This window comes from Malaya genurostris, chromosome 2, assembly GCF_030247185.1.
Source record: "Malaya genurostris strain Urasoe2022 chromosome 2, Malgen_1.1, whole genome shotgun sequence".
In the NCBI taxonomy this organism is placed as follows: Eukaryota; Metazoa; Arthropoda; class Insecta; order Diptera; family Culicidae; genus Malaya; species Malaya genurostris.
Genome location: NC_080571.1, coordinates 30,188,720 through 30,213,709, shown reverse-complemented (window position 1 = coordinate 30,213,709; position 24,990 = coordinate 30,188,720). Strand labels below are relative to the sequence as shown.

The 24,990-nt window shown below is 41.2% G+C and overlaps 1 protein-coding gene across 1 annotated transcript in view; it reads right to left on the bottom strand.

Moving 5' to 3' along the window:
• The window catches only part of LOC131428108 (zinc finger protein 395), a 262,424-nt gene extending 244,176 nt beyond the window's left edge, over positions 1 to 18,248 (bottom strand). Inside the window, exon 1 of the mRNA XM_058591776.1 lies at positions 16,466 to 18,248. Coding sequence (XP_058447759.1) covers positions 16,466 to 16,888 — 423 coding nt within the window. The 5' untranslated portion in view covers positions 16,889 to 18,248. The remainder of the gene's footprint in view (positions 1 to 16,465) is intronic.
• Positions 18,249 to 24,990: the final 6,742 nt, after the last annotated feature.

Below are 24,990 nucleotides of genomic sequence, written 5' to 3'. Positions count from 1 at the left end.
CTCGCATTCGGAGGTATCGCGTTTGCACCGGTTCAAAGCCAAAACCGACTGTCCCCGGCGATCCGGCCGGCCGGCCAACCTATCGACCGAGTGGGGATTTATTTTTAGAACCTTCTCGTCGGGGGGTTCGAATATTTCACACCGTGCCCCAATGGCAAAATCATCATCTCGCACTTGTTCCGATTACCGGCCGTCGATTGCCCGTGTGTAGAAAAAAATTTGTGATCGCATGTTTAATACGTGTTCGTAGGTATGTGTGTGTGTGCGGGGGGGAGACCATGTAGCCCACGAAAGATAGATCATGTCGCCTTGACGCGCCTCGGTGTCGGAATTAAATTTACCACAGGGTTCGGCCCTGTACGGGCTAGGCGAGTGGGTCTTCCGACGAAGACAGCGCACACAGCTAATTAATTATACTCCGGCAGAAGGGCATCACATTCCAAAAATAATGCTCCTCTCGATCGGTGGGACCATCGAGTGTTGGGATTTTTTTCTTCTTTCTGATTTTATAATGTTGTTAGTGGGAACTGAAGGGCACCGCCTGGGATTAAGACACAGCTGTCAACTGTCGGACAAGGTTTCTGCGGACGTCATCATTGATTTTTTGAATTTTAATCGTCGATTTAGAATCCTATTATTCAATTTGCCTACACTGCTGTGCTTTTGTTGATGATTACTTTGTTGGAAACATAGTTGCCGTGGAAGCATTTCAAAAAACTGACGAACAAATCCAAAGGTAACTTGGATTGAACAGGGAAACGAAAAATTGACAATTTCCATTAACGGTTTTTACTCCTACACTGAAAATCATTTCTACCTAATTTTTGAGGAGAAATCACTCATTGTCGAGCTCTTCTGTAAGCTACCCAAAATTAGGTCGTTATCTACTCAAACTTTGAGTTGATGGGTAAAAATGGGTAGCGTGCTTTGTTATGGCATAACATTTGTACTAAACTTACAGTTACCTAAATTTTGAGGTCATCACTCGTTACCCATAATTGGGGAGATGCACTTTAGTTGATTTTGGGTAGGTTTTGACCCATAATTAGGTAGCGGCTGGTAAGAGTGTACTCAGTTTCGCATAGTGGATTTGAATATTGAAAACATAGGCTCCTGTAAACCCGGATCACACGGTGAAGTTAATCGTAAAATAATTTAAAAACTCAGTCGCACAATACCATAAAGTATCCATAGAATACAGAGATTTAACATTTTTGGTGTTGTGATACCGGTTTCAAATAGCAAACGCCGAATTTCAACTGTAACGTATTGCTTTAAGCTAAAAAGTAGATTTTTATTCATGTATTGTATTACAAACAAATCCAATCAAGGAACTTACAAACTCGGCAATAAAATTTTAGATATCGTTGTGCTTCGAATTACTACTTTTAGATGCTATATTGAGTGAAATTTCAGTGAAATTTAGTATTCAATGTCATTACTTAAATTAGTATAAAAATGTCTCCATTCTAATTTACATATTGAACTTGAATTGAATTTTAAAGAAAAATGGGAGATGATTATACATTTCCTTACTTCTCGTCTGACATTTATCCGTTTTATCTTTTTTTCTGTTAACGAGTAAGGCTCGCCAATAACAACTTTTGGTGAAAAATCATCATGTCAGGCGAGGTACATTCCACGTAAAATGGATGCGGTAATAAGCAAAATGGTCAGTTCTATGCCACTGAAAACCCTCAATTAATTTAGGAACAGCAGCCCCTATACGATCAAAAAGTTACAGTTTGGTATGGTGTTTGTGCGGATATGCTAATTGCCCCTATTTTTTCCCAAGACGATGATGGAGCAACGAAAACTGTTAATGATGATCGTTATTGAGCCATGAAAAATGATTTTGTGATGTCCATTGTAAGTGAAAATGCTTTGAATGGCTGCTGGTTTCAACAGGACGGTGCAACATGCCATACAGTTCTACTAACTATCGATTTGTTACGACAAGTGTTGTCCGGACGAGTCATATCGAAAAACAGTGATTTTGACTGGTCCCCGAGATCAGAGATGGCATTTCACCAGGGTGATAAACGCTAGAGTCAGATTTCTGCCACACCGAGGATGAAAAAACGAAGCACCGCACAAAGAGGAAAGCGCACTTCTTCTCAGTGTCGAATAGACAGCATTTGAGTGTGTGCTTGTGGTTAAAGCAGCTGGCGCGAGTGAAACACATTCTCTTCGCATTAATCGCTCACACGCGCTCTCGTCTAAATACACTCAAGTGACCACTGGCGCGTGATTGTGAGCGAACACTTCTGTGAACTTCAATTAATAGAGAGTAGATCTGGCCTTGCTATGAAAAATTTGCAAGGAAAACCGAAAATTTTACGATAAATTGTTTTATTTTGCTGATTTTGCGTGTCCACGCTTCATCTACGAAAACCATACAGCAGAGTGCTCACCGGCGTGTACACCTCTGTGAAAGTATCTGCATCCACCTCAGAGAATTTATTAGCTAATGCTCTAGCACTTTGGTGCGATTCAGTGGAAGAGGTAAAAGGAAATAAACAAACGCACTCATGATGCGTGCACACTTACACAACAGTGGTGTATAAATGTGAAAGAGAAGAGCTCTCGTTGAAGTTGTCAGTGCGAGGGGAGAAATTTTGCTTGCTCTTCGTCACACAGAGGAGATAGACATCTCTGCCCGAGATCACTCGATTTGACACCACATGACTTTTTTGTGAGTCTATTTGAAATCCAATGTATACGCTGATAAGCCTATAACCATAGCTCAACTTAAAGACAACATACGACGTGAAATCGCCGCCATACTGACCGATACATTGACCAAAACGATGGAAAACGCCGATAAAAATGGCATATTTTGTACTCAAGGCTAATGGTGACCATTTATGCGATATAATTTAGAAAAAAATAGCGGCTCGAAATGAAAATAAATAAAAAATGTTTTTTTTTCACTTATTTTGTTCAGAAACAAATGCTTCCACTTTAAATGGGCCAAGTATCGGATGTTTCTTAAACGAAATTAAATAAAAGAAACAACCTTGCCAACCATAGTCAGTGTACCAGGACGTCGTGTTGTGTTAACAAGTTCCCTCTGAGATGTGGATTCTTCCCCTTCTCTAGGGTAGCTCGATGGCAGAGCGGTTGCACGTATCGAAAACTTGTTGCTGGTTCGAGTCCTCGCTATTTCGTTAGTATTGTAAGAAATTGAATTGTACCACCGTTTCAATGAACTTCAACAGTTTCAACATCTTTCTACACCAGAAAGGCTTTGCAACTACTGGGGGAGCCAATTTAAGCCGTTCAATTAGACTGTTTCTTAGACTGTCAGTTTTGTTTTATCATTTCGCTTTCCTCGTTCCTGATGAAAATCTGTACCAATATTTTTAAATTTAGAAAAGTCATGTGGTAACATAAAAAAATCGTGGTTTTTTTCCAGATCAAACTTCCTGTTACGGAATTACAGGGTGATATGAGTAGCAATGTGGGAGGCTGAGCATTTAATGTTTTTCACTAATTCGGATTCAAATGGAAGCTATTAGGAACGCATACAAACATCCATTTTTTTATATTCTGAATTGTTGGTTCCAGAATAACAGATATGATGAGTAAAAAAAATGGAATATGTACCTTCTGATAAACCCAATCGGTAATTTTTTTTCCTAGGTCGGTACAACCGTCTTTGACATTCCTGTTAAGTTTGAGCGAAATATGTCAATTAGTGAGTTAGTTTGACAACTATTTGTTAACGGCACGAAAAATTTGTCTGGCTTTTTTTTCTGTGGGAAAATATTGAACAAAGAGTTTGCTTAAAATATTGTGTTTTCGAATGGAATTTCGGCCATGGAATCAATGAAAATGTTCCAGAAGTGTTTTGGAAGGGGAGTCTACTCTACCGAGAACACAAGTATTTGTGTGGCATAAATCATTCGGTTCGCCCATCAACCTCTGTTAACGACAATAACTTCGAAAATGTGAAGGAAATAGTGCTTGAAAATCGTCATGTTAGTATCAGGGACACAGCAGAGGATCTCTTATGGGTCGACTCAGTACATTTTGGTTAATGTTTTAGGTATGAAACGCATCGATGCCATGCACCATATTCGCCAGACTTGGCCCCCTCTGACTTTTTTCTATTTCCAAAACTAAAATATCTACTCCGGGGAACGCGCCATGACTCGATCGAGGACATAAAAAGTAAGGTGATAATTGAATTGTGTTCGAATCTGACTGCCGGGTCCAGCATTATACTAGAAATGATAAAATATTGAAGTATTAAAATTCACAAAAAAGGTGCTGCGCAAAACGAGAAAAACCTTCTTCTTCGAATTTGTAGGTCTTGCAGGATGTTGGCCATAGAAGTTTACTTTGGCTTTACCCGTTCCGGGTTCCAGTTCCGGAAATATCGAAAGAAATGGTTAAAAATTCTAAATGGAACCTGCACCAGTTTATCATATGGGGAAGTCATCATTACACTTCTAGATGGATTTAAACAGGTTTCTATTGTTTCATTCGGAAATGAAATTGTATTGGAAACAAATGAACCGAGACGAAGCATTTTCGTCTATCGCCTATCATCAATCAATCAACAATAAAAATCTAACCTCACCAACCGTACACAGTGAACATGGACGGTGCACTGGTTAGCCAAGTTCCCGGTGAATTGTGAATTCTCTCCTTTGTTCGAGGTAGCGATATAACAAAACTGTACCAGAGATCGAACAATCGTTTCGCCGAATCCCATTTCGGTTGAAGAGTTATTTCGCTAAATGTTATTGCACCGAATATCATTTCGCAAAACTCTATTTAACCGAAGGCTGTTTCGCCGAAAGAGTCATTTCACCGAATGTTAATGCGCCGAATGTCATTTCGCAAAAAACTATTTCACCGAAGGCCGCTTCGCCGAATGCCATTTTGGTAGAAGAGTCAATTCGGAGAATGTTATTGCGCCGAATGTCATTTCGCAAAAAGCTATTTCACCGAAGGCTGTTTCGCTGAATGCCAATTTGGTGGAAGAGTCATTTCACCGAATGTTATTGCGTCAAATGTCATTTCGCAAAAAGCTATTTCACCGAAGGCTGTTTCGCCGAATGCCATTTCGCCGAAAGAGTCATTTCGCTGAATGTTATTGCACCGAATGTCATTTCGCAAAAAGCCATTTCGCCCAAGGCCGTTTCGCCGAATCCCATTTCGGTGGAAGAGTTATTTCGCCGAATGTTATTGCACCGAATGTCATTTCGCAAAAAGCTATTTTGCCGAAGGCTGTTCCGCTGAATGCCAATTTGGTGGAAGAGTCAATTCTCAGAATGTTATTGCACCGAATGTCATTTCGCAAAAAGCCATTTCACCCAAGGCCGTTTCGCCGAATTCCATTTCGGTGGAAGAGTCATTTCGCCGAATGTTATTGCACCGAATGCCATTTCACCGAAAGGAATATTTCACCGAATTCTTCATCAGTCCTAATATCGTGATTGGAATGAAAAATTATTATGTTTACTCCAGTTTTGTTGACCTAAAATCGTACCTCTGAAATAATCCAGAAAGACTTGAATAATTTTTGTAGGCTTATTCATGATCCTCAGAACGGAATTTCCAAAAAACTTGGCGAAATGACCTTTTCGGTGGAACGACTTTCGACGAAATGACCCATTCGGAAAAACAACTTTCGGCGGAATGGCTTTCGGTGAAATGACCCGCTCCCGGGTTCAAATACCGATCGTTTCGGACTTCAACTCATCAATTTTGTTTCAAAATTACCCAGTTTGTTACGTTTTTTGAGAAATATCTATAAACCGGATGTCACCATCTTGGATTTTGAAACAACTTTAGCTATCGTTTTCAGACGTTTACTAATCAAATCCTGTTCCGAAAATATCCATTTTGTTCTGTTTTTGTAATGACTAGACTAGTGGAAACAAATATTGGAGAAGCCACCTTACAGAAGATTGATTTTTTGGAAAAATTTACGCTCAGAGACAGAACTCGAACCTGCGTTCTTATGCATTCCTGTTCGATGAACAGAGATGATGTTAGGATGTATGGTGCCGGTCGGAAGACGGGCAGTATGTAGACCATGCTCGATGTACGTCGTTCTATCTTGCCTAACCGTGTTTTTGGTGCTGTGTCTATCACAAGGTTCAGCGTGGCGCGTATGCACGGAATGCATAAGAACGCAGGTTCGAGCGTCTTCTTTTTCCAATAAATCATCTTTCATTCATTTGGCTTCTGCAATACTTATATGTTTCCACTCAGTCATTGCAAAAACTGAGCTTAGTTATGGCGACTTTACGTCAAACCAACTAAAATAATAAAAACGCATTTTATTCGGTTTGTTGGAAAAAATCGATGAGCCGAAAATCGCCATCTTGGATTTTAAAACAGCTTTAGCTATCGTTTTCGACATTTTTCCATCAATTCCGTTCCGAAAATTCAAATTTTTTGCGGTTTTCTGAGAAATATTTATAAACCATCAAAATTTCAACCATCGTTCTCTGACATCTACTCAATCTCAATTCCGTTCCAAAAATACCAATATTGTTATTATTTGTAACGAATATCGATAAACCGGAAGTCACCATTTTGGATATTGAAGTGACTTAGAACATTCGTTTTTCGGGCATATACTAATCATTTTCGTTCCAAAATATCCATTAAAAAACACAGGAAAACTTTTTCACGTTGAATATTCTAAATAGCGTAAATTTTTTCACGTATTGAATCACAAATAACATGAACTTTTTTTTTACGTCAAGATTCGATCTACGACCCCAGATTATTACGTCAAAGGAGGCTTTGGATAGGCGTAAACGAATTAGAAGGGAACGAAAGAAGGACATATTTTTAAGCTGCTACCGCTTGCTGCGTTGTCGGCTGAATATAGTTTTCCCAATTTGCGAACGAAGCATTCATTAGTCGTCGGGTTTTGACTTTTATGTACTTCGATTCTTATCGAAGGTTTTATCAACAGTTTTACACTACTTTTCGGGACAAGAGTACGTTTTCCGATCAAATCTTGTTCTATACTTCTATGGCCAGCACTGAGCTAATAACCAATCAAAGTTGATTTGGTGGTTGGTCGCTGAATTGCAATCAAAGCCGCGTTTAGTTCAAGCAACCTTTTAAAAGTAAGCGTTTTGGTTATTCCTAAGTAGTGACTATTTGATGCAAAATTAGCGATGCGAAAATTGAATATTAAAAAAATAATCACCATTCAACGAGTCTAGCCGTCGATTACCGGGTGCCGGTTGATTGGTTTCAACTTCGCCCGGTGAAGTGAATGCTCGCGAAAGTCTGTTTAGCAAACTGGCAGTGGGCTGGAAAATCATCACGCGCCTCATTACTTCACACCTTCGTGCAAATGTTCGAAAAACAAAAACAAAAAAACCGACCGAAAGTATTCCTTAGAAAACAATCCGAACCAATTACCCGGGTTCAACGACCGGTTCGGCAAACCGATGGACAGAAATCAAGAATTCACCGAAGAAGCAGCTAAAAGTAGAACGATTTACTTGCGACGTACGTTTTATTCAGTACGGCAGGCAATTGTTGTTCCTCCCGATTTTATTTTCATTTTCGCCCGACATAATTTCCGTCGTCGTTGTCGTCGTCAATCGGTCGATGGGTCGGTCGGTGATCGAATCGAAGCCCGCCGCGGGTTGCAGACGAAGTGGCGGAATATTTTTACACCACTTTGAATACATTTCGCGTTTTCGGTGGCAGCAGGCGGCGATACGATTGGCTTACACCAAGATACTTCTCCGTTGTAGCAGAATATGTCAATATATCGAAACCCTTGACGTCATCACCATGGTGACAACCGAAAAAACAGTTGTTTGACACGTTGAATGGAAATTCAAGGCCGAAAAAGTTGACCCTCCTGCTGGGCAGACATCCAGTTTTGTGCCGTAAAGGTGAAAGTGTTGAGTCAACAATAGTGTGTCCGCCAAAGCTTTTCTCTCTGTCGGTTTGGTGGTGCTGGTAGTGAAGGTGGAAAACAAGCTGCAGCTGCAAGTGCTTGTTTTGCCCCCCAGTCACCATTAGTCAAATCTGTCAACTGTCGCAATAAGACCCGAGTCCCGCACTTCCAACGCCGTTCCAAACCTACCAACCATCCAAATTTATCAGCTGAGCTGGATCATCGTCGCTTACGACGGTTACATGGTAAACGGTGTTGGGATCATCAATCCGAACGATCTGACGACGGAGGAGGAATGAAGCGACCCCTTCGGCGTCGCTGCACGTGTACCAAAGACTGTGTGTGTTTCATCTTCTAACTCTTCAACTGCAACTTCAAGTCGATTTCCCGCAGTTTTGGGCTACGTAACACCGATCATTTTTTTGTTGTTGTCTTGCTATCGTTGGTATGCTGCGCTCACGATCGGCGACAAGTTTTCCTCCTTTCACATATGCGATGGGCTAAGCGAGTTCCCACAGACCCGCGAAAGAGGCACGATAAATATTTCGTCAGTTCGACCGGCGGAAAAAAAAGGCGGAGGGAAACAATCTAATTGGGCAGCTGCTGAATTCCAATGCGGAATGACATTGCGCTTCGTTGCATTCGTGAAAAGCTCCCGCAGGTATCCGAGACCCCACCAAAAAGGGCCAAACTGGGTTTCGTCGAGCAGCCAACGAGAAGAAGGTGTTAATGGCGTTCGAACGCCATTCGGCTGATGAGGAGACAGTTTATTTTGAGCCGCTTATGAAGCGATTGTCACATAAATCAACACACCTTGCAGCCGCGTCGCTTCTGGATTCCGCTGCTGTGGGTTTTTATAAGTTTTCTTTCGGCACAAGAACTGAATTGCGGTGCTGCGTGGGAATTTTGACAAGCAGCTGCTGGAGGTGTGAAAAACTGACTCGGTGATCGAGGCCGTACCGAGTTGTACAGTTGTAGAGTAGGGCCGAGTAGTGATGTTCTGTACGTGTCGCACTTGTAACGCAGTCTATAAATGATATGTTTACTTTGTTTTTTGTTTTTCGTTGGAAATAAGAAACGAATCAACCCATTTGGAACGTCAACAATTTTCAGCCGAGCAACAAACAGTAGGCCTTGACTCTATCGATTATATTTTGTGCCGTTTTTTGATTAGTACACTGCACTAAATTAGTTTAGTTCCGGTTACATTCAATCATGTTTGGTTTTCGCTTGACGACAGCAAAGAAAGCTGCGTTTTGCAACAATGGCTGTTTCCCTAATGGCGTTTTCGTTTTTAATTTGCACTACACCGGTGCAGTGCTACACTGAGGCATGAATAAACGAACAAAAATGACGAAAACATAAACAGTAACCATTGACTACAATAAACGATTCCATTGCGCAGGGCTACACCAAACTTTTGATGAGTGCTACACCAGTGGTATCGGTGCAGAAAAAGTGTAGCACTGGTGTAGTGCAATTGGTAAAAACGAACGGTTTCAGTGCAGCTTTCGCTACACCAGTGTAGTGCAATTTAAAAACGAAAACGACATAAGATTGTAAAGTGCCCCAAAAGAGAATTTGCCACTTGAGCCGAATTATCACAATTCAGATTGAGTTCCTACAACTGTCGATTGGTTGAAAATAAAACTACTGAATTCTTTTGATACAAAGGCATTTCAAAAGAAAGGCTTTTTGGACCGAAGGCCATCCGGTTGTCAACTTTTCTTGGGAAAATACTTTTCAGTCGAATATCTGGAATCCAAGGCTTATTAGCCATTTGACCAAGGGCCATTTGATTGAAGTCCATTGGACCATCGGCCATTTGACAGGCAGGTTTTGAATCGATAGCTAGCCAAAATTTCAATCTAAATGCCATTATTTGGAAGTCTATTTAGTAGAAATGTCAATAATTTGCTAGGTCAATAATTTGCTAGATTAAGTTCACTTAATCGAATTACTATTTAGCAAAAAATTCACTACTTAGTGAAGAAGTTTAATTAGTCAATCAAAAATCTTTCAATCTTATTAACGGATAACTTACTCAAAAACTAATAGTTGAAGGCCATTAGATCAAAGGTAAATTGATCAAAAGTCTATTGACCACAATCCTCTGATCAAAAGCCAATCGAAAGCTACTTGACCTAGGACAATTTAATGGAAAACCATTTACCGAAGCCATCGAAAATCATTTAATTAAAAGTCATTCAGTCGCAATTATCATCCATTAGGTCAAAGACCAATTAAACGTTAAACGCTAATTGAACAAAAAACATTCGAACAAATTTCAAATTAACTAGATGTAACACGTTTTTGGGGGGTGCAACGTTTTTAGGGGGGCGCAAACTAATCCATGTGACTTTTTTTCTTTTGTTCGCCCAAGTCATCTTTCCGGAGATGGACTTCAGCTTTGTTTTTATTTTTGCTCACTAAGCTAACGATAGAGGGCGGCGAATCTCTTATTTTGCCCCGGGCGCCAAATTTCCTCGATACGCCACTGTAAAGAAAGCCTAATTCTAATTATGTTAAGCCAAAGACATCATATTAACAAGATATCCAGCTCTCACATTTTCCGAACAAATCTTTGGCAACATCCTTTTTAGCGAGCATGGCGCCCTCAGGCGAGTTCGCATCGAATCTCGTACATAGAAGGAGGGGAGAGAAATGTCAAATTCGTGCGCGCCAAAATAGTAACACTGCGCACCCTTACAATTAACATGATATATTGAATGTGATGCCGTGCGATGGCGTTGATTTCGCTCCAAGCTGACAGGGCCTGGTTAAGCTGAAGGCCGTTTAGTGTAAGACCATTTGACGGAAGGCAATTCTACAGAAAGTCATTTGACCGAAGTTCAGTCGACCAAATTACACAAGCTGTTGCAAACTTTTCAGTCGAATTCTTTCTATCGAAAGGCAATTGATTTTAGTCGAAAGTCGTTTGACCGGAGGATTGTTTGAATGAAAGTCATTTGACTGTTTGCCATTTAACCAAACGCTTTTTGACGAAAGGCCATACATATTTTGGTCATTTGATTGAGTTATTTAACTGAAGGCCATTGACCAGAAAGCCATTTTGGCGATGGCCATTTAACCGAGGGCCATATAACCGAAGGCCATTTGACCGAAAGTCATTTAACCAAAGGCCATTTGAAGGTCACCGAAGACTGTTTAACTGGAAGCCATTCTGTCTTTTGAATTGAATCCTTCTTATCTTAAAGCTTTTTAACGGATGATCATTTGTCGAAATGCAATTGTATCGAAGGCCATTTGACCGAAGGCCATTCGACCGAAGGTCATTGAACTGAAGATCACCAAAGACTGTTTGACTGGAAGGTATTCTGTCTTTTGAATTGAAACCTTTTTATCTTACAGCTTTTTAACGGATAATCATTTGTCGAAATGCAATTGTATCGAAGGCAATTTTCCCGAAGGCCATTTGACCGAAGGCCATTTGACCGAAGGCCATTTGACCGAAGGCCATTTGACCGAAGGCCATTTGACCGAAGGCCATTTGACCGAACGCCATTTGACCGAAGGCCATTTGACCGAACGCCATTTGACCGAAGGCCATTTAACCGAAGGTCATTAGAACTGAAGATCGGTTTAACAAAGTCCATTCAGTTGCTCGAATTTTAGTCAAATTATTTCAATCCATTGGCAGTTTAGTGGAAGATCATTTGAACGAAGACCATTCCAAAATGACCTTCGGAGAAGTTACCTTTCCGGTAAAATAATCCTCTTCGAAATGCCTAAAGAAGCGTTATTCTGACTTCATTTAGCATCTTGTCACTACGTCAAAGATGATTTTGGAACGGTATAAAGCGGATTGAGTCTATGTTTCATCGAAAGAGGCCCGGAATTGCGACCTATCGAACGGTATTGGGCACTCTTTCTCAACATGAACAACAAGTTACAACTGTAGAAAAATTGCAGAAATTTTGGACAAAAGAAGCTAAATCGGTAGCAGGAAAGTATGTACAGTCGACCAAAACTTGAAAGTTCCTAGTTTCTTCTAATGAAGTAACAACTGTAATTAGTTGTAAGGTGACTAATAATGCACGATTAAATGAATGAAAAATGCATCTTGGATTGAACTAAAATTAAGTTTGTTTTAGTCTAAATTTAATCTGTCCAGATTTTGTCGCGAACCAGCCTTGCAAATGGTAAAAATAACAATCGGTATGTTACATTGAATTCAAATGTTAATGCTTCAAATTTTTCTACTGAATACTACTTAATATTTGTGGAATTAATAAATGGGTATTTTATTTTAACCGTGTAGTGCATATGCTTCACTGATTGCTCAGATTTCTTCGGCTGCGCAAAACGAACTGATGTTGTTTTCGTTTGAGAAACCAGAAAATAGTCCTGACCGGTTATCTAAAAAAAAACAACAAATTTGTTGAAACTTGAAATTGAAACTTCATCAACGCGTGTGAAATATTTCGCAGACTGATGAACGGATGTTTGTTCATTGTGTAAAATCAATTACCGATGAGACTATTGTAAATTGCTTTCAAAGCTGTACCTTTGACACCGTCTCTCAACCACACATTTTTATGCACAAAGATATATATCGTGAATATTTGATCAAGTTTTCCTGAGTGATAATGAACGAAAAAAACTTATGCACTAGAAGGCTTTAAGCAACTTCCCGGAGTGTCTTTGTATACTGTCATGCACCGAAACGGCTCAGTTGAGCATTTCAGAACGAAGAAAAAGGCCAAAATTTAAGAATAAAAATAGTTGATTTGGCAGGTAATATGCAGCTGTGGCGGAGCAAGCCAAAGCTTCACCACTATCAGAACGGTGGACAAGAAAATATACTGTGAAGAATGACTAAAGAAGCGAATGTTAACATGGCCGGATTTCACATCTTGTCACTAGCCCTGTAATTAGTTTTAAGTTGACAATTAACGCACTATTGAATAAACAGAAAATGCATCTTGGATTGAAAGCCTTGGTATTAACAGTTCGGCTGAAAAGTTCGTATAGTTTAATAGAAACACACATTTTTTTTGCCAAAATTCGTTTTTATTATTCAACAAAATTGCCATCAGAAGCGATACAGCGATTATAGCGATCTTCCAACTTTTCGATACCATTTTTGTAGTACGATTTGTCCTTTGCCTCAAAATAGGCCTCAGTTTCAGCGATTACCTCTTCATTGCTTCTAAATTTTTTACCAGCGAGCATTCTCTTGAGGTCTGAGAACAGGAGAAAGTCACTGGGGGCCGAATCTGGAGAATACGGTGGATGAGGGAGCAATTCGAAGCCCAATTCGTTCAATTTCAGCATGGTTTTCATCGACTTGTGACACGGTGCATTGTCTTGATGAAACAAAACTTTTTTCTTCTTCAAATGAGGCCGTTTTTTGACATTTCGTCCTTCAAACGCTTTAATAACGCTATATAATAGTCACTGTTGATGGTTTTTCCCTTTTCAAGGTAGTCGATGAAAATTATACCATGCGAGTCCCAAAATACAGATGCCATAACCTTACCGGCCGATTGTTGAGTCTTTCCACGCTTTGGGTTCGATTCATCGCGTGCAGTCCACTCAGCTGACTGTCGATTGGACTCCGGAGTGAAGTGATGGAGCCATGTTTCGTCCATTGTTGTATATCGACGAAAAAAATCGGTGTTATTTCGATATAACAGCTCCAAACACTGCTCAAAATCATAAATTCGTTGTTGTTTTTGATCGATTGTGAGCTCACGCGGCACCCATTTTCACAAAGCTTTCTCATATCCAAATATTCGTGAATAATATGTCCAACACGTTCCTTTGATATCTTTAGGGTGTGAGCTATCTCGATCAACTTCACTTTACGGTCATTGAAAATCATTTTGTGGATTTTTTTCACGTTTTCATCGGTAACAGCCTCTTTTGGACGTTCACTGCGTTCATCGTCTTCGGTGCTCATATGACCAGTACGAAATTTTGCAAACCACTTACGAATTGTTGCTTCGCCCGGTGCAGAGTCTGGATAACACTCATCAAGCCATTTTTTGGTATCGGCGGCACTTTTTTTCATCAAAAAGTAGTGTTTCATCAACACACGAAATTCCTTTTTTTCCATTTTTTCACAATAACAAAAGTAGCTTCACTCAAAATGCAATATCTCACAAACTAATAATCAGACAGCTGTCAAATTTATACACGTATCTTTTCAAGGTTGGTACTAACTGAAAATGGTATGGATTTAATTCTAGTGGCGCCCTCTCATAGAAACGATACGAACTTTTCAGCCGATCTGTTACATTTCTGTACTGGAATTTGACAGTCTGTTCCGACAGACTTCGCAGCCGATCCTACTGACACTACTACGAATCCTTCCAAGTCGGGACTCGAACATACGACAACTGGTTTGTAAGACCAGTGTCCTACGCATTGAACCGCCAACCCGGGACATTTTGGATTGAACTAACAGCAAAATTGTTGTATTCCAATTTAATCGGATCAGATTTTTTCGCCAAGAAACCTTCAGATATAAAAACCAAGTTCAAAACTGGCCCGAATTTCAGTTCAATGACGACAAAATTGGCTTTCAATAGCAGTTATGGTGGAAACTGGATTGGGCTCAGCATCAAACAAAAACAGTATTTAATAATAAATCTTCTGTCAAATTAGCAATCGGAATGTCGAATTTTTACCTAACGCTAATTTTCAATTTTCTGAATTACAGCCTGAGGAGTTTTTTTTTAAGCTTGGTATCTTCAACAAAATTAAAGATTCCATTTATTACACGAATCTGGAAGGGGATTCGAACTAATGTAGGACATTTCCGTAGTCAGAATCACTGCATCCGGCAATTTATGAGATCCTTCTAAAATTGAACGGAAACCGAACGAATTGCGTGTGTGAATTGCTTCCATCAATTTGATCAAACCACCGTAAAATCCGGATAATCCATCCGACCGGATCGACGACAGAGAGACAGAGAGAGATAGGACAGCAAGATTTTGACCGATTTGTTCGAACGGGAAATACCGCATTCCGTCCATCTTCAGTCGAGTGTGAAATTGAATTTTTGGAAAATTGCGGCCATATTTGTCAACCCGGTCGTCTTTGTTCGCTATCCCGGTCGTCCCGTTTTTGTCCTTCGCGTAACCTTCGGCAGTCCTTGACCCATTTTCGGGAAGCACATACACAACGTAGCCAGAAATTATCGATCCCGAAGTGTTTTGCCGAAACCCGGAGCCGAAACGGCGAACAGTTGGAACTGCTCTGCTCGGGTTTTTTTTTGTTTTGGTGTGTGCTCCCGAGCAAATACCAGCCGATAAAGTTTAGTTTTTGATGAAAAAACAGGAGGGGACAGAGCAAAAACCCACTCGAAATCAGGTCAAATTCTAGACACAGCAAATGAAACTGCATCGCCTACTGTGTGTATGTGTGTGGGTCTGTTCTGAGAGGTTGCCTCCCACCCTAGGAATATAACAAAACATAGTAGACTGTTACTTCGATAATCGTGCGCAAATGCCATTCCGTCCCCATTCCATTGATGATGCTCTAAGTAAGCCATGAAGCTGAAATCCTCCTGCTGCTGTTTGCTCTTACTGGAGTTGGTTTCCATATATAATAGAGGTACTCTCCTAAACCTCTAGCAAACAAAATATATTTGAAAAAAAAACAACGAAACGCATATTCCATCGCACACTCTCACTATCTATTGCGTACGCGCGCGCAGGGCCACCGCCGGTTCTCGCGGTGGGGTGAACAGGATGCGGTGGAACCACGATAGAAACCCAGTCACTCACCACTCGCTCTTTCATCCACCGAGCGTGAGTTCTATGCTGTGGCGACGATGCTCCGCTTGTTTGCTTGCCTGCTGCTGTCGGTCGGTTTGGTCGCTTTGGTGGTGGCTGACTGAGTGAGTTTTGACCCAGTTTCGGCAATCGAGTCGCGCGAACTCTTACATGAAACTCCCTCCTTGACCCAGTTTCCAAAATAAAAAAAAAGAAATAAAAGTAAAGAAAAAAAAACACCCCGTACGCAGCGCGCTTGTGCCGTTGAGGTAGAGCACACTCTCGGTTTGGTTGGTGTAATAAGCGACGAAGAACCCCTCATCGCCCGCTGAACCGTCCCTTCTTCGGGTGTTACAACTGAAATCTACCGGCCCCACCACAAGGCACCGCGTCTCATCCCAGCACTGGAAAGTTAAGAAACGCTATAAAGAATTGAGCCTCACGCTAATTGGGGGGGATCGAATTTGACGGAGTTTGGCGAACGAAGACGAGCACGACGTTGACAACACGTCAAAAACGCAAACGAGGAAGTCCAGTAGAAGTAACTGTTTTTTTTTCTCGCCTCTCGGACGGTACGACGAAGCACGCACACAACAGCCGTGAATTGCGCTGCCGTACGGCGGCTTAATTTAATTCAAGAAATCCTATCGAGGTCATTAGTTGCTGACGAAGCAGGCGACGGAGTGACGATGAAAAATTCGGCGGTGATTCGATGTTTTTGTCGAAGGTCACAACCGGGTTTCGAAAGGACCTACTTTCGATGCAACCTTGGCATCGATAGAAGCAGAAAAAAACAGGGAAAAGCCAGAACAGCGGGACTCACCTCTTGTCCAACGGGTACGATCCTAACGGTGATTTCGTCTTTCAGATCATCGTGCTGGAGCACCTCGCCGGCACTCTCGCGCCCATTGTAGGTCAGGAAAACCTTCTGACCCGGTTTCAGCCGGACGTCCATGATGGTCTTGAAGCCCGGCCCGATCAGTTCACTCTCGCGGAATTCCCGGGCCAAACCGCGGCGCGAGATGTCCTGCTTGCTATCGAACCGCACCGAGTAGCGAGTGTTCGGCGTCAGGTTGATGCAGTTGGTGTTGTCCTTCTGGTTCGCCGACGGGGGCGTCTTCACCGCCTGGATCACCCCGGAGTACCAGATGCCATCGGCACCCGGAGCACACACCCGGGTACCGATGATGGAGCGTTTTGCCAAGCGCTTACCGGTTGACATTTTATTCAGGAAGTACTTTTTCATAAGTGATTTGGGGTCAACTTTGTTACGCACTCGCTTACACACTTACACTGACGGCAGAACAATAGAATAAAATAAAACCACAGAAAACACAAAACCGCTAAGCACTGACTGACTGACAATCGGTTACGTCAAACGCAAACGCAATTAATCAACCGCTTTTTTTCGGTTGTTGCAACTTTTCCGCTCCTCGGTTTCTTCACCCGCTTCGATCACGATTCTTCTTCTGCTTCTCTTTCAACAGGTTTCCGACACACTGTGCTTCAACCACCGAAAAATGAAAAAAATACAATTTTTTTTCCGCCTCGTAACAACTTTTACTCTCGACTCGAGTTTTACTTTATCACTTTTACTCGTAACAAATATCGTCTGACAGAGCTTTCTATTGTACACTTCGATTCCTCTTGTAGTGAAATTTCTTTTTACACTCCTAACTTCTCAGCGATCTGAGCGGATCCGGCACCAGCAGGTCTCCCCACACGTACACACCCACACACGCGCACACTTCACGACAGGACCTTGTCCAAGTTGTAGTAGCTTTCGGTGATGGAACTTTTCCCGATCGGAGCTTCCGGCACTGACACTGACTGTTGTTGTTGTTGCCCCGGCTCAAATGTAGCGACTTCCGGTTGTGAAGAAGAAGTGGCAGCAGCAGCGATGACGACGACCAGCTGCGAACGCGTCACTTGAACAGTATCAGTCGGCACATCTTGGCTGTGATTACGATTGTTCGCCTGTGATTTGCTCCAAATCATATTTCGCCTGCACCGATTCCGAGAGCGGTTGGAATATACCTTCCAGACTATTGGAATCGTCCGTTCACTGTCGGTTGGTGGTCACGGCCTTCGGTTACACAATGCCGTGTAAGCCTAGGTTCAAGTACGGCAGCGAATTCACAGAGCACATAAAAATGAACAACAGAAAATGCACTTGGTTTACTTTGACCCGTTTTTTTTTCGGGGTACCGTTGTCCTTCACACCTTCACTTTTTCTCTCTCTCTCTCTCTTTCTTCAGTCGACACTTTACTTGTCAAAAAAATCAAACGGGGTTCCTTCCGTCAGAACGTACCGCGATACACTATTGTTTTCCGGACCAAAAAAAAATATATAACTTCCTCCTAAACGCAGCACACGTCGCCGATCGAACGTCGTGGGAGTGAGTTGCGGGACGGTTGTGTACTTTTCATTCACAATTAACCGCGCGCACACACACACAACAATGCTCAACAACACTTGCTGTTGCTTTCGGGAATCAAAAATGCACACACAATAACTGCAATTTCTGCCTTCTTGAATTTTTCTCAATCTAGAGTAGAGCCACTGACGATTGACAACTATCCGACACGAAAAACAACTGAGAACTGAACCAAATATGTTGCTGGTAAACAACACCGAGCTCCGCCACAGCCAGTCAGCGGTCGGTCGGTCAGCGACGGCGAAAAAAAAGAGAGAGAGCGAAACCAGCGAACGGGAGCGGAAAGCACTGATAGAGCGAGCGTACGGCCAGAGCGAATGAGCGAAACTCCTCTTCCCTATCTATACTACTATGTACTAGCTAACGCTCCAACACTAGTGCGGTTATGTTTTCAACATTTTCCCTTGTGCACTGATCCTGAGGGCACACACAAAAGAGCTTGCCACCAGCACACCCAAAAACCGTCCTACCCTCCCCCCCAACCCCCCTACGACCGGGAGAGGGTGGCGCAGTAACTACACTGCTGCTATCCCGGTACCGAAACGGTACACGCAAAACGACGAAGGAGCGACGCCAGAGGCGGGAACCCGTTGTATAAAATCTTGCTCGAAGCATAGATAAATGATATAATGGAAAATATATGCCACGAACCGTTTTGTTTCTTCTCTCTCCTTCTTTCTATTTCATTCTCTCCCCGATTCCTCCCGTTATTGGTGTATTTAATTCCTTCTACCAACCGACCGACCAAGCGAGCGAGCAAACGAGCGAGCGAAGTCAGATGTTCGGCTCTGCTTCGGCACTCGCTGCCCGCCTGGCTCCCTTCTGCCGATGTTTTCGGGTCGGGTCGGGTCGGGTAACCGGTCGTGTGCGAAGTGGTGTGTGCGCGCGCGGTACGAACAACCGAACAAAACAAAGAAATGCCAACTACACTCGTTCGTTTGCTTCGGGCCGGATGACGAGGAGATGATGATGATGACGACGACGACGACGGCCGGTTATTTTTCTTCGCTCTTCTCCGCTGTCGAAACGAGTCGGAGCATGTTTGTTTGATTGCCGTCTCGTGCTTACCAACGTACGGGCATTGGCATCGGTCCCGGCATTTGCTCGTGTACTACACACACACACACACACACCCAGGCGGTGATCCACAGCTGATCGGGGTAGCTGTTTCTGTTTCTCTCTCTCTCTCTCTCTCTCTCTCTCTCTCTCCTCTATGCATTTCATTGTGCGCCGCACCACCCGATGAATAACTTCGTAACCTTTTCAAAGCGTTCGCTTGTGGATGGTTTTTTTTTCGGTGCGGTGCGGGGGAAAAATCGTGATTGAAATATTTTTTTTTTCGTTCGTTCGTTCGTTTCGTATCATAATCGATCTTGGCAGAGGAGCAGCGATTCCTGCGTCGGAATCGGCTGCCACGGTGGTAAACAAACACAGCGAAAAACAAAACGGACCTAGCCTTCTACGACACGGCTGATGAGATTTTTCCTCCGGTGAACGTGAGGCGGCGCGAATGGTGATCATCATCATCATCATCATCGGATGGGGTCGAGTCGACCATCATCACGGCATGCCATGATAGTTGCGCGTGCCGGACATTTGGACGCTGTTGCCTGGCATTGCTGTCACCTTCGCGTGAGTGTGAGTGGGCTAGCACCGTGTGCAGTGTGCATTCGGTTCGTATTTACGCTGCCCAATATTTGTTCTGCCGTTTGCGCGAAAATGAAAAAAAAAACAACAACAAAGGAGTGAAGTGCAACGGTGGCCTTTTTTTTGTGCCGCTGTTGTTGTTGTTGTTGTTGAGTTGTGCTATTTTCGGTTTGCTGCGATTGTCGCAAGATTTTGATACTTTGACCTCACCCGGAGAGTCAGAGAGGGTGTAAACGGTTTTCTGGAGTTGTTGTTTCTTGTTGATATATTTTCAATCAATTCAACAAAGCTGAAAATTTGCAATAAACAAAGCAAATATTATTGTTAAAGTTGGTCAGTTCCTGGCGGATGAATCATATTTCTCTAGCTAAAGAAATAACAAAATTTGATTTCTCGTTTCGTCTTCGACTCCTCATAGCGTAGCCAGTTTATGGTGAACTTCTAGTGCAATCTGACGGCTCAACATAAACCGCTAGGCAGACGTAAAGTTTAATGCTTCTTGCAAAACACTTTTTGCTATTACATCGGAGTGTAATGTTTAAACTGATGTCTCAGACGAAACAAGATTCGGCTTCCTAGCCGTATAGATCATGGTACTTTGAGCTTAGTTTACCATCAAAACTGATACTGATTGCGAATTGAGAAACGGTCATATACACCTAAACCTACGTTTACGTTATCTTTTTTTACGTTACCTCTATTTACGTAACTCTTTTAACGAACAAAATCCCAAATACCGTAAACTTTTTTTACGTACCTACTTCGTAAAAAGTGGTTTTTGCATACAATGAAAATCGTTTCCGGCTTATTTATATTCCACGAAAATTACTACAATATGGGTATTTTCGGAACGGGTTTGATGAGTGGATGACGGAAAACGATGTTCGAAGTGGTTCTGATTTCCAAGATGGCGACTTCCGGTTTAATGATATTCCTTGGAAACTTTCACAAAATGGGTACTTTTGCAACAGGAAAACGAAAATACCGATATAGTAAAGGTTTTCAAGGAATATCAATTAACCGGAAGTCGCCATCTTGGAATTTAGAACCACCTCAAACATAGTTTTCCAACATGTACTCATCAAACCCGTTCCGAAAATACCCATTTTTTAATGGTTTTCAAGGAATATCAATTAACCGGAAGTCGACATCTTGGAATTCAGAACCACTTCAAACATCGTTTTGCATTATGTACTCATCAAACCCGTTCCGAAAATACCCATTTTTAATGATATTCAAGGAATATCAATGAACCGGAAGTCGCCATCTTGGAATTCAGAACCACCTCAAACATCGTTTTCCAACATGTACTCATCAAACCCGTTCCGAAAATACCCATTTTTTAATGGTTTTCAAGGAATATCAACGAACCGGAAGTCGCCATCTTGGAATTCAGAACCACTTCAAACATCGTTTTCCAACATGTACTCATCAAACCCGTTCCGAAAATACCCATTTTTTAATGGTATTCAAGGAATATCAATGAACCGGAAGTCGCCATCTTGGAATTCAGAACCACCTCAAACATCGTTTTGCAACATGTACTCATCAAACCCGCTCCGAAAATACCCATTTTTTAAAGGTTTTCAAGGAATATCAATGAACCGGAAGTCGCCATCTTGAAATTTAGAAACACCTCAAACATCATTTTCCAACATGTACTCATCAAACCCGTTCCGAAAATACCCATTTTTTAATGGTTTTCAAGGAATATCAACGAACCGGAAGTCGCCATCTTGGAATTCAGAACCACTTCAAACATCGTTTTCCAACATGTACTCATCAAACCCGTTCCGAAAATACCCATTTTTTAATGGTTTTCAAGGAATATCAACGAACCGGAAGTCGCCATCTTGGAATTCAGAACCACTTCAAACATCGTTTTCCAACATGTACTCATCAAACCCGTTCCGAAAATACCCATTTTTTAATGATATTCAAGGAATATCAATGAACCGGAAGTCGCCATCTTGGAATTCAGAACCACTTCAAACATCGTTTTCCAACATGTACTCATCAAACCCGTTCCGAAAATACCCATTTTTTAAAGGTTTTCAAGGAATATCAATGAACCGGAAGTCGCCATCTTGGAATTCAGAACCACCTCAAACATCATTTTTCAAAATGCACTCATCAAACCCGTTCCGAAAATACCCATTTTATAAAGGTTTTCAAGGAATATCAATGAACCGGAAGTCGCCATCTTTGAATTTAGAAACACCTCAAACATCATTTTCCGACATGTACTCATCAAACCCGTTCCGAAAATACCCATTATTTAATGGTTTTCAAGGAATATCAATGAACCGGAAGTCGCCATCTTGGAATTCAGAACCACCTCAAACATCATTTTTCAAAATGCACTCATCAAACCCGTTCCGAAAATACCCATTTTATAAAGGTTTTCAAGGAATATCAATGAACCGGAAGTCGCCATCTTTGAATTTAGAAACACCTCAAACATCATTTTCCGACATGTACTCATCAAACCCGTTCCGAAAATACCCATTATTTAATGGTTTTCAAGGAATATCAATGAACCGGAAGTCGCCATCTTGGAATTCAGAACCACCTCAAACATCATTTTTCAAAATGCACTCATCAAACCCGTTCCGAAAATACCCATTTTTTAAAGGTTTTCAAAGAATATCAATGCACCGGAAGTCGTCATCTTGGAAATTGATGCGACTTAGAACATCCTTTTCCTACAAATACTAATAATTTTTGTTCCATAGTTATCCAGTACATATCTAATAATATAGGAAAAACTTTTTTACGTAGGAAATTCCAAATAACGTAAACTCTTTTTACGTCATAACTCGATTTACGAAGTCCCGATTATTACGTAAATGGAGGTTTGGGTGTAGTCCAATTTTGCAGACCCTAGGAAGCGGTTTGGCACTCATTTTTTATGTATGCAACGTATTTGTGAAACCTGTTTTAATCCACCAAGTGGTGTAATGATGCTTTGCTCATATTACGGTAGAATTGAGAAAAATTCAGACGAATTTTGCATAATTCCTCTACATCAGTGGTTTCCAAACTTTTGGTCGTGATTACGACTTACCTTAGTTTACCCTCTGAGAGAGTGATAAGTTTTTGATCGTGAATATCTCTTGTTGTATCTAACGTATCAACATATTTTTTTATATATGTCATCGGAAATATGTTCAGCAATTTATGATGACATTTTCAGTTGTGTTACATAATCACAAATAATTCTAAATTAAAGTTTTCTAACATGTTTGGTATCAACGTTTATAAAAGAATTACGCCTTTCTCGGAACTGGGTAGGTATAAAAGGTGGACTGGTAAAATGAACAATATAAAACAAGGTTAACACTTGATATATTTCGTTCATTCTAGCCTGCGCAGTTGACTGAGCAAGAAGTAAAGCAAGTACAAGATTCCGGTTGGTTCAGGTCAAGAGCTCAGTTTCATTTCTAGTATCAAGAATTCAATTTTGAATCAATTGCGGGACGTTCGCAGAGTCAGTTTCGTTTCAAACAAGAGCGATTGCGTCATCCTGCTGCTGGTCGTTTGCATTGGAGCATAATGGGGAACATGATACAAATTCATTCTTGCCTACGTAGTTGTCTCGTTCAGTCCAGATCAGAATCCAATTCTAGAGTTTAGTTCTGAAATTCAGTTTCAGAATTCAATACCTGATAGTTTTTGTCGTGAATACGACTTACATTACTATGGGACGCCTTTTCAAAATTTACTCTCTGAGAGAGTGATAAGTTTTTGATCTTGAATATCTCTTGTTGTATCTAACGTATCAACATCATTTTCGCTACATCCCATCTGAAATATGATCATCAATTTATGATAACATTTTCAATTGTGAGACATAATCAAAAACTATTCAAAACTAAAGTTTTCTTAAATGTTTGGTATCAACGAGTATGAAAGAAGAAAACTTATGACGCGTGTTTGCCTTTCTCTTACCCGAGCCGACGATTTTGATGTAGTAAGCAACATTTGATTTTTGCGTAATCTACTGGATAGGTAAAGAATGTTAACACTCGATATATTTCGTTCATTCTTGTCTGCGCAGTTGACTGAGCAGGAAATGAAGCAAGTGCATCATTTCAGTTGGTTGAGGTCCACAGCTCAGTTTCAGTTCCAGTATCGAAAATTCAGCTAAAATTAAATTTAAGGATTTAGTTTTAGATGCAGAATCAAGCATTCAGTTCTGCTGCGTGACGGTTTTTTTTTGTACATCGTTTGCGGTGTGAGTTTCACTTCAAACAAGAGCGATTGCGTCATCTAGCTGCTGGTCGTTTGCATTGGAGAAAAATACAACGAGAAGTGAACAAAGATGGGGAACAGTCTACAAAATCAGCCCTTCGAAGGGCTCTAAACGTTATCTAAAGAACTTTTAGAATTAATTATTTATTGAAATATGCAAATAGATTCTAATTAGAAAATTTTTGCATACTTTTCTCGGTTTTTTTGACGTAAATACGTCTCACTTTACTATGGAGCGCCTTTCAAGAACTTATTATATGGGCGAGTGGTAAGTTTTTGATCGTGAATATCTTTTGTTCCATTTAACATAATTTTCTCTCCACGTTATTGGAGATGTGATCAGCAATGTGGTAACCACAGTTCTAAAACTCAGTTCTGAATTCCAGTTCTAGAGCTCACTTCTGGATATCAGATTAAGAATCCAAGACCAGATTTTCTTTTTCATTTCCACAACCCAGATCTTAACTTTAATTCCTCGTCCAGAATCTAAGGCCAGAATCGAGTTCCAGAATTCTGAATCTGTAGCAGAAACCGAATTTAAGAACTTGATTCTGCGCCTGGATTCTATTACTGTGATCATGGTCTCGATTCTAGACCTGGGAACTACATTTCAGAAATGAATTCTGGACTTAGATCTGAATCTTGAAACTGAATTCTGGAACTGAAGATGCGTATCAGACCAGAATTCAGTTCCAAAGTTTCTGTCCGGAGTTCAGAATTCAGTATCAGAATCCTGAAACTTAGTTCTGAAGCTGAAGTTCTGGAACTTCAGTCCGAAGTCTAGAATAATAATGCAGATTCAAAATTCAATTGTATTTACAGAATTCAGTTCAAAAATACACTCCAGAATCCATGTTCAAAATTCAGTTCAGTGCAGGATTAGAATTTGGTTCAAGAATAAAGTTCTACAATCTAGAATAATAACTGAAATCAGGAAATAGAATCTAAAGATTTTTGAACTGAATTAATTTGAATTTCGGAGCTGAGTTCGGGATCCGAATTTCAGAAC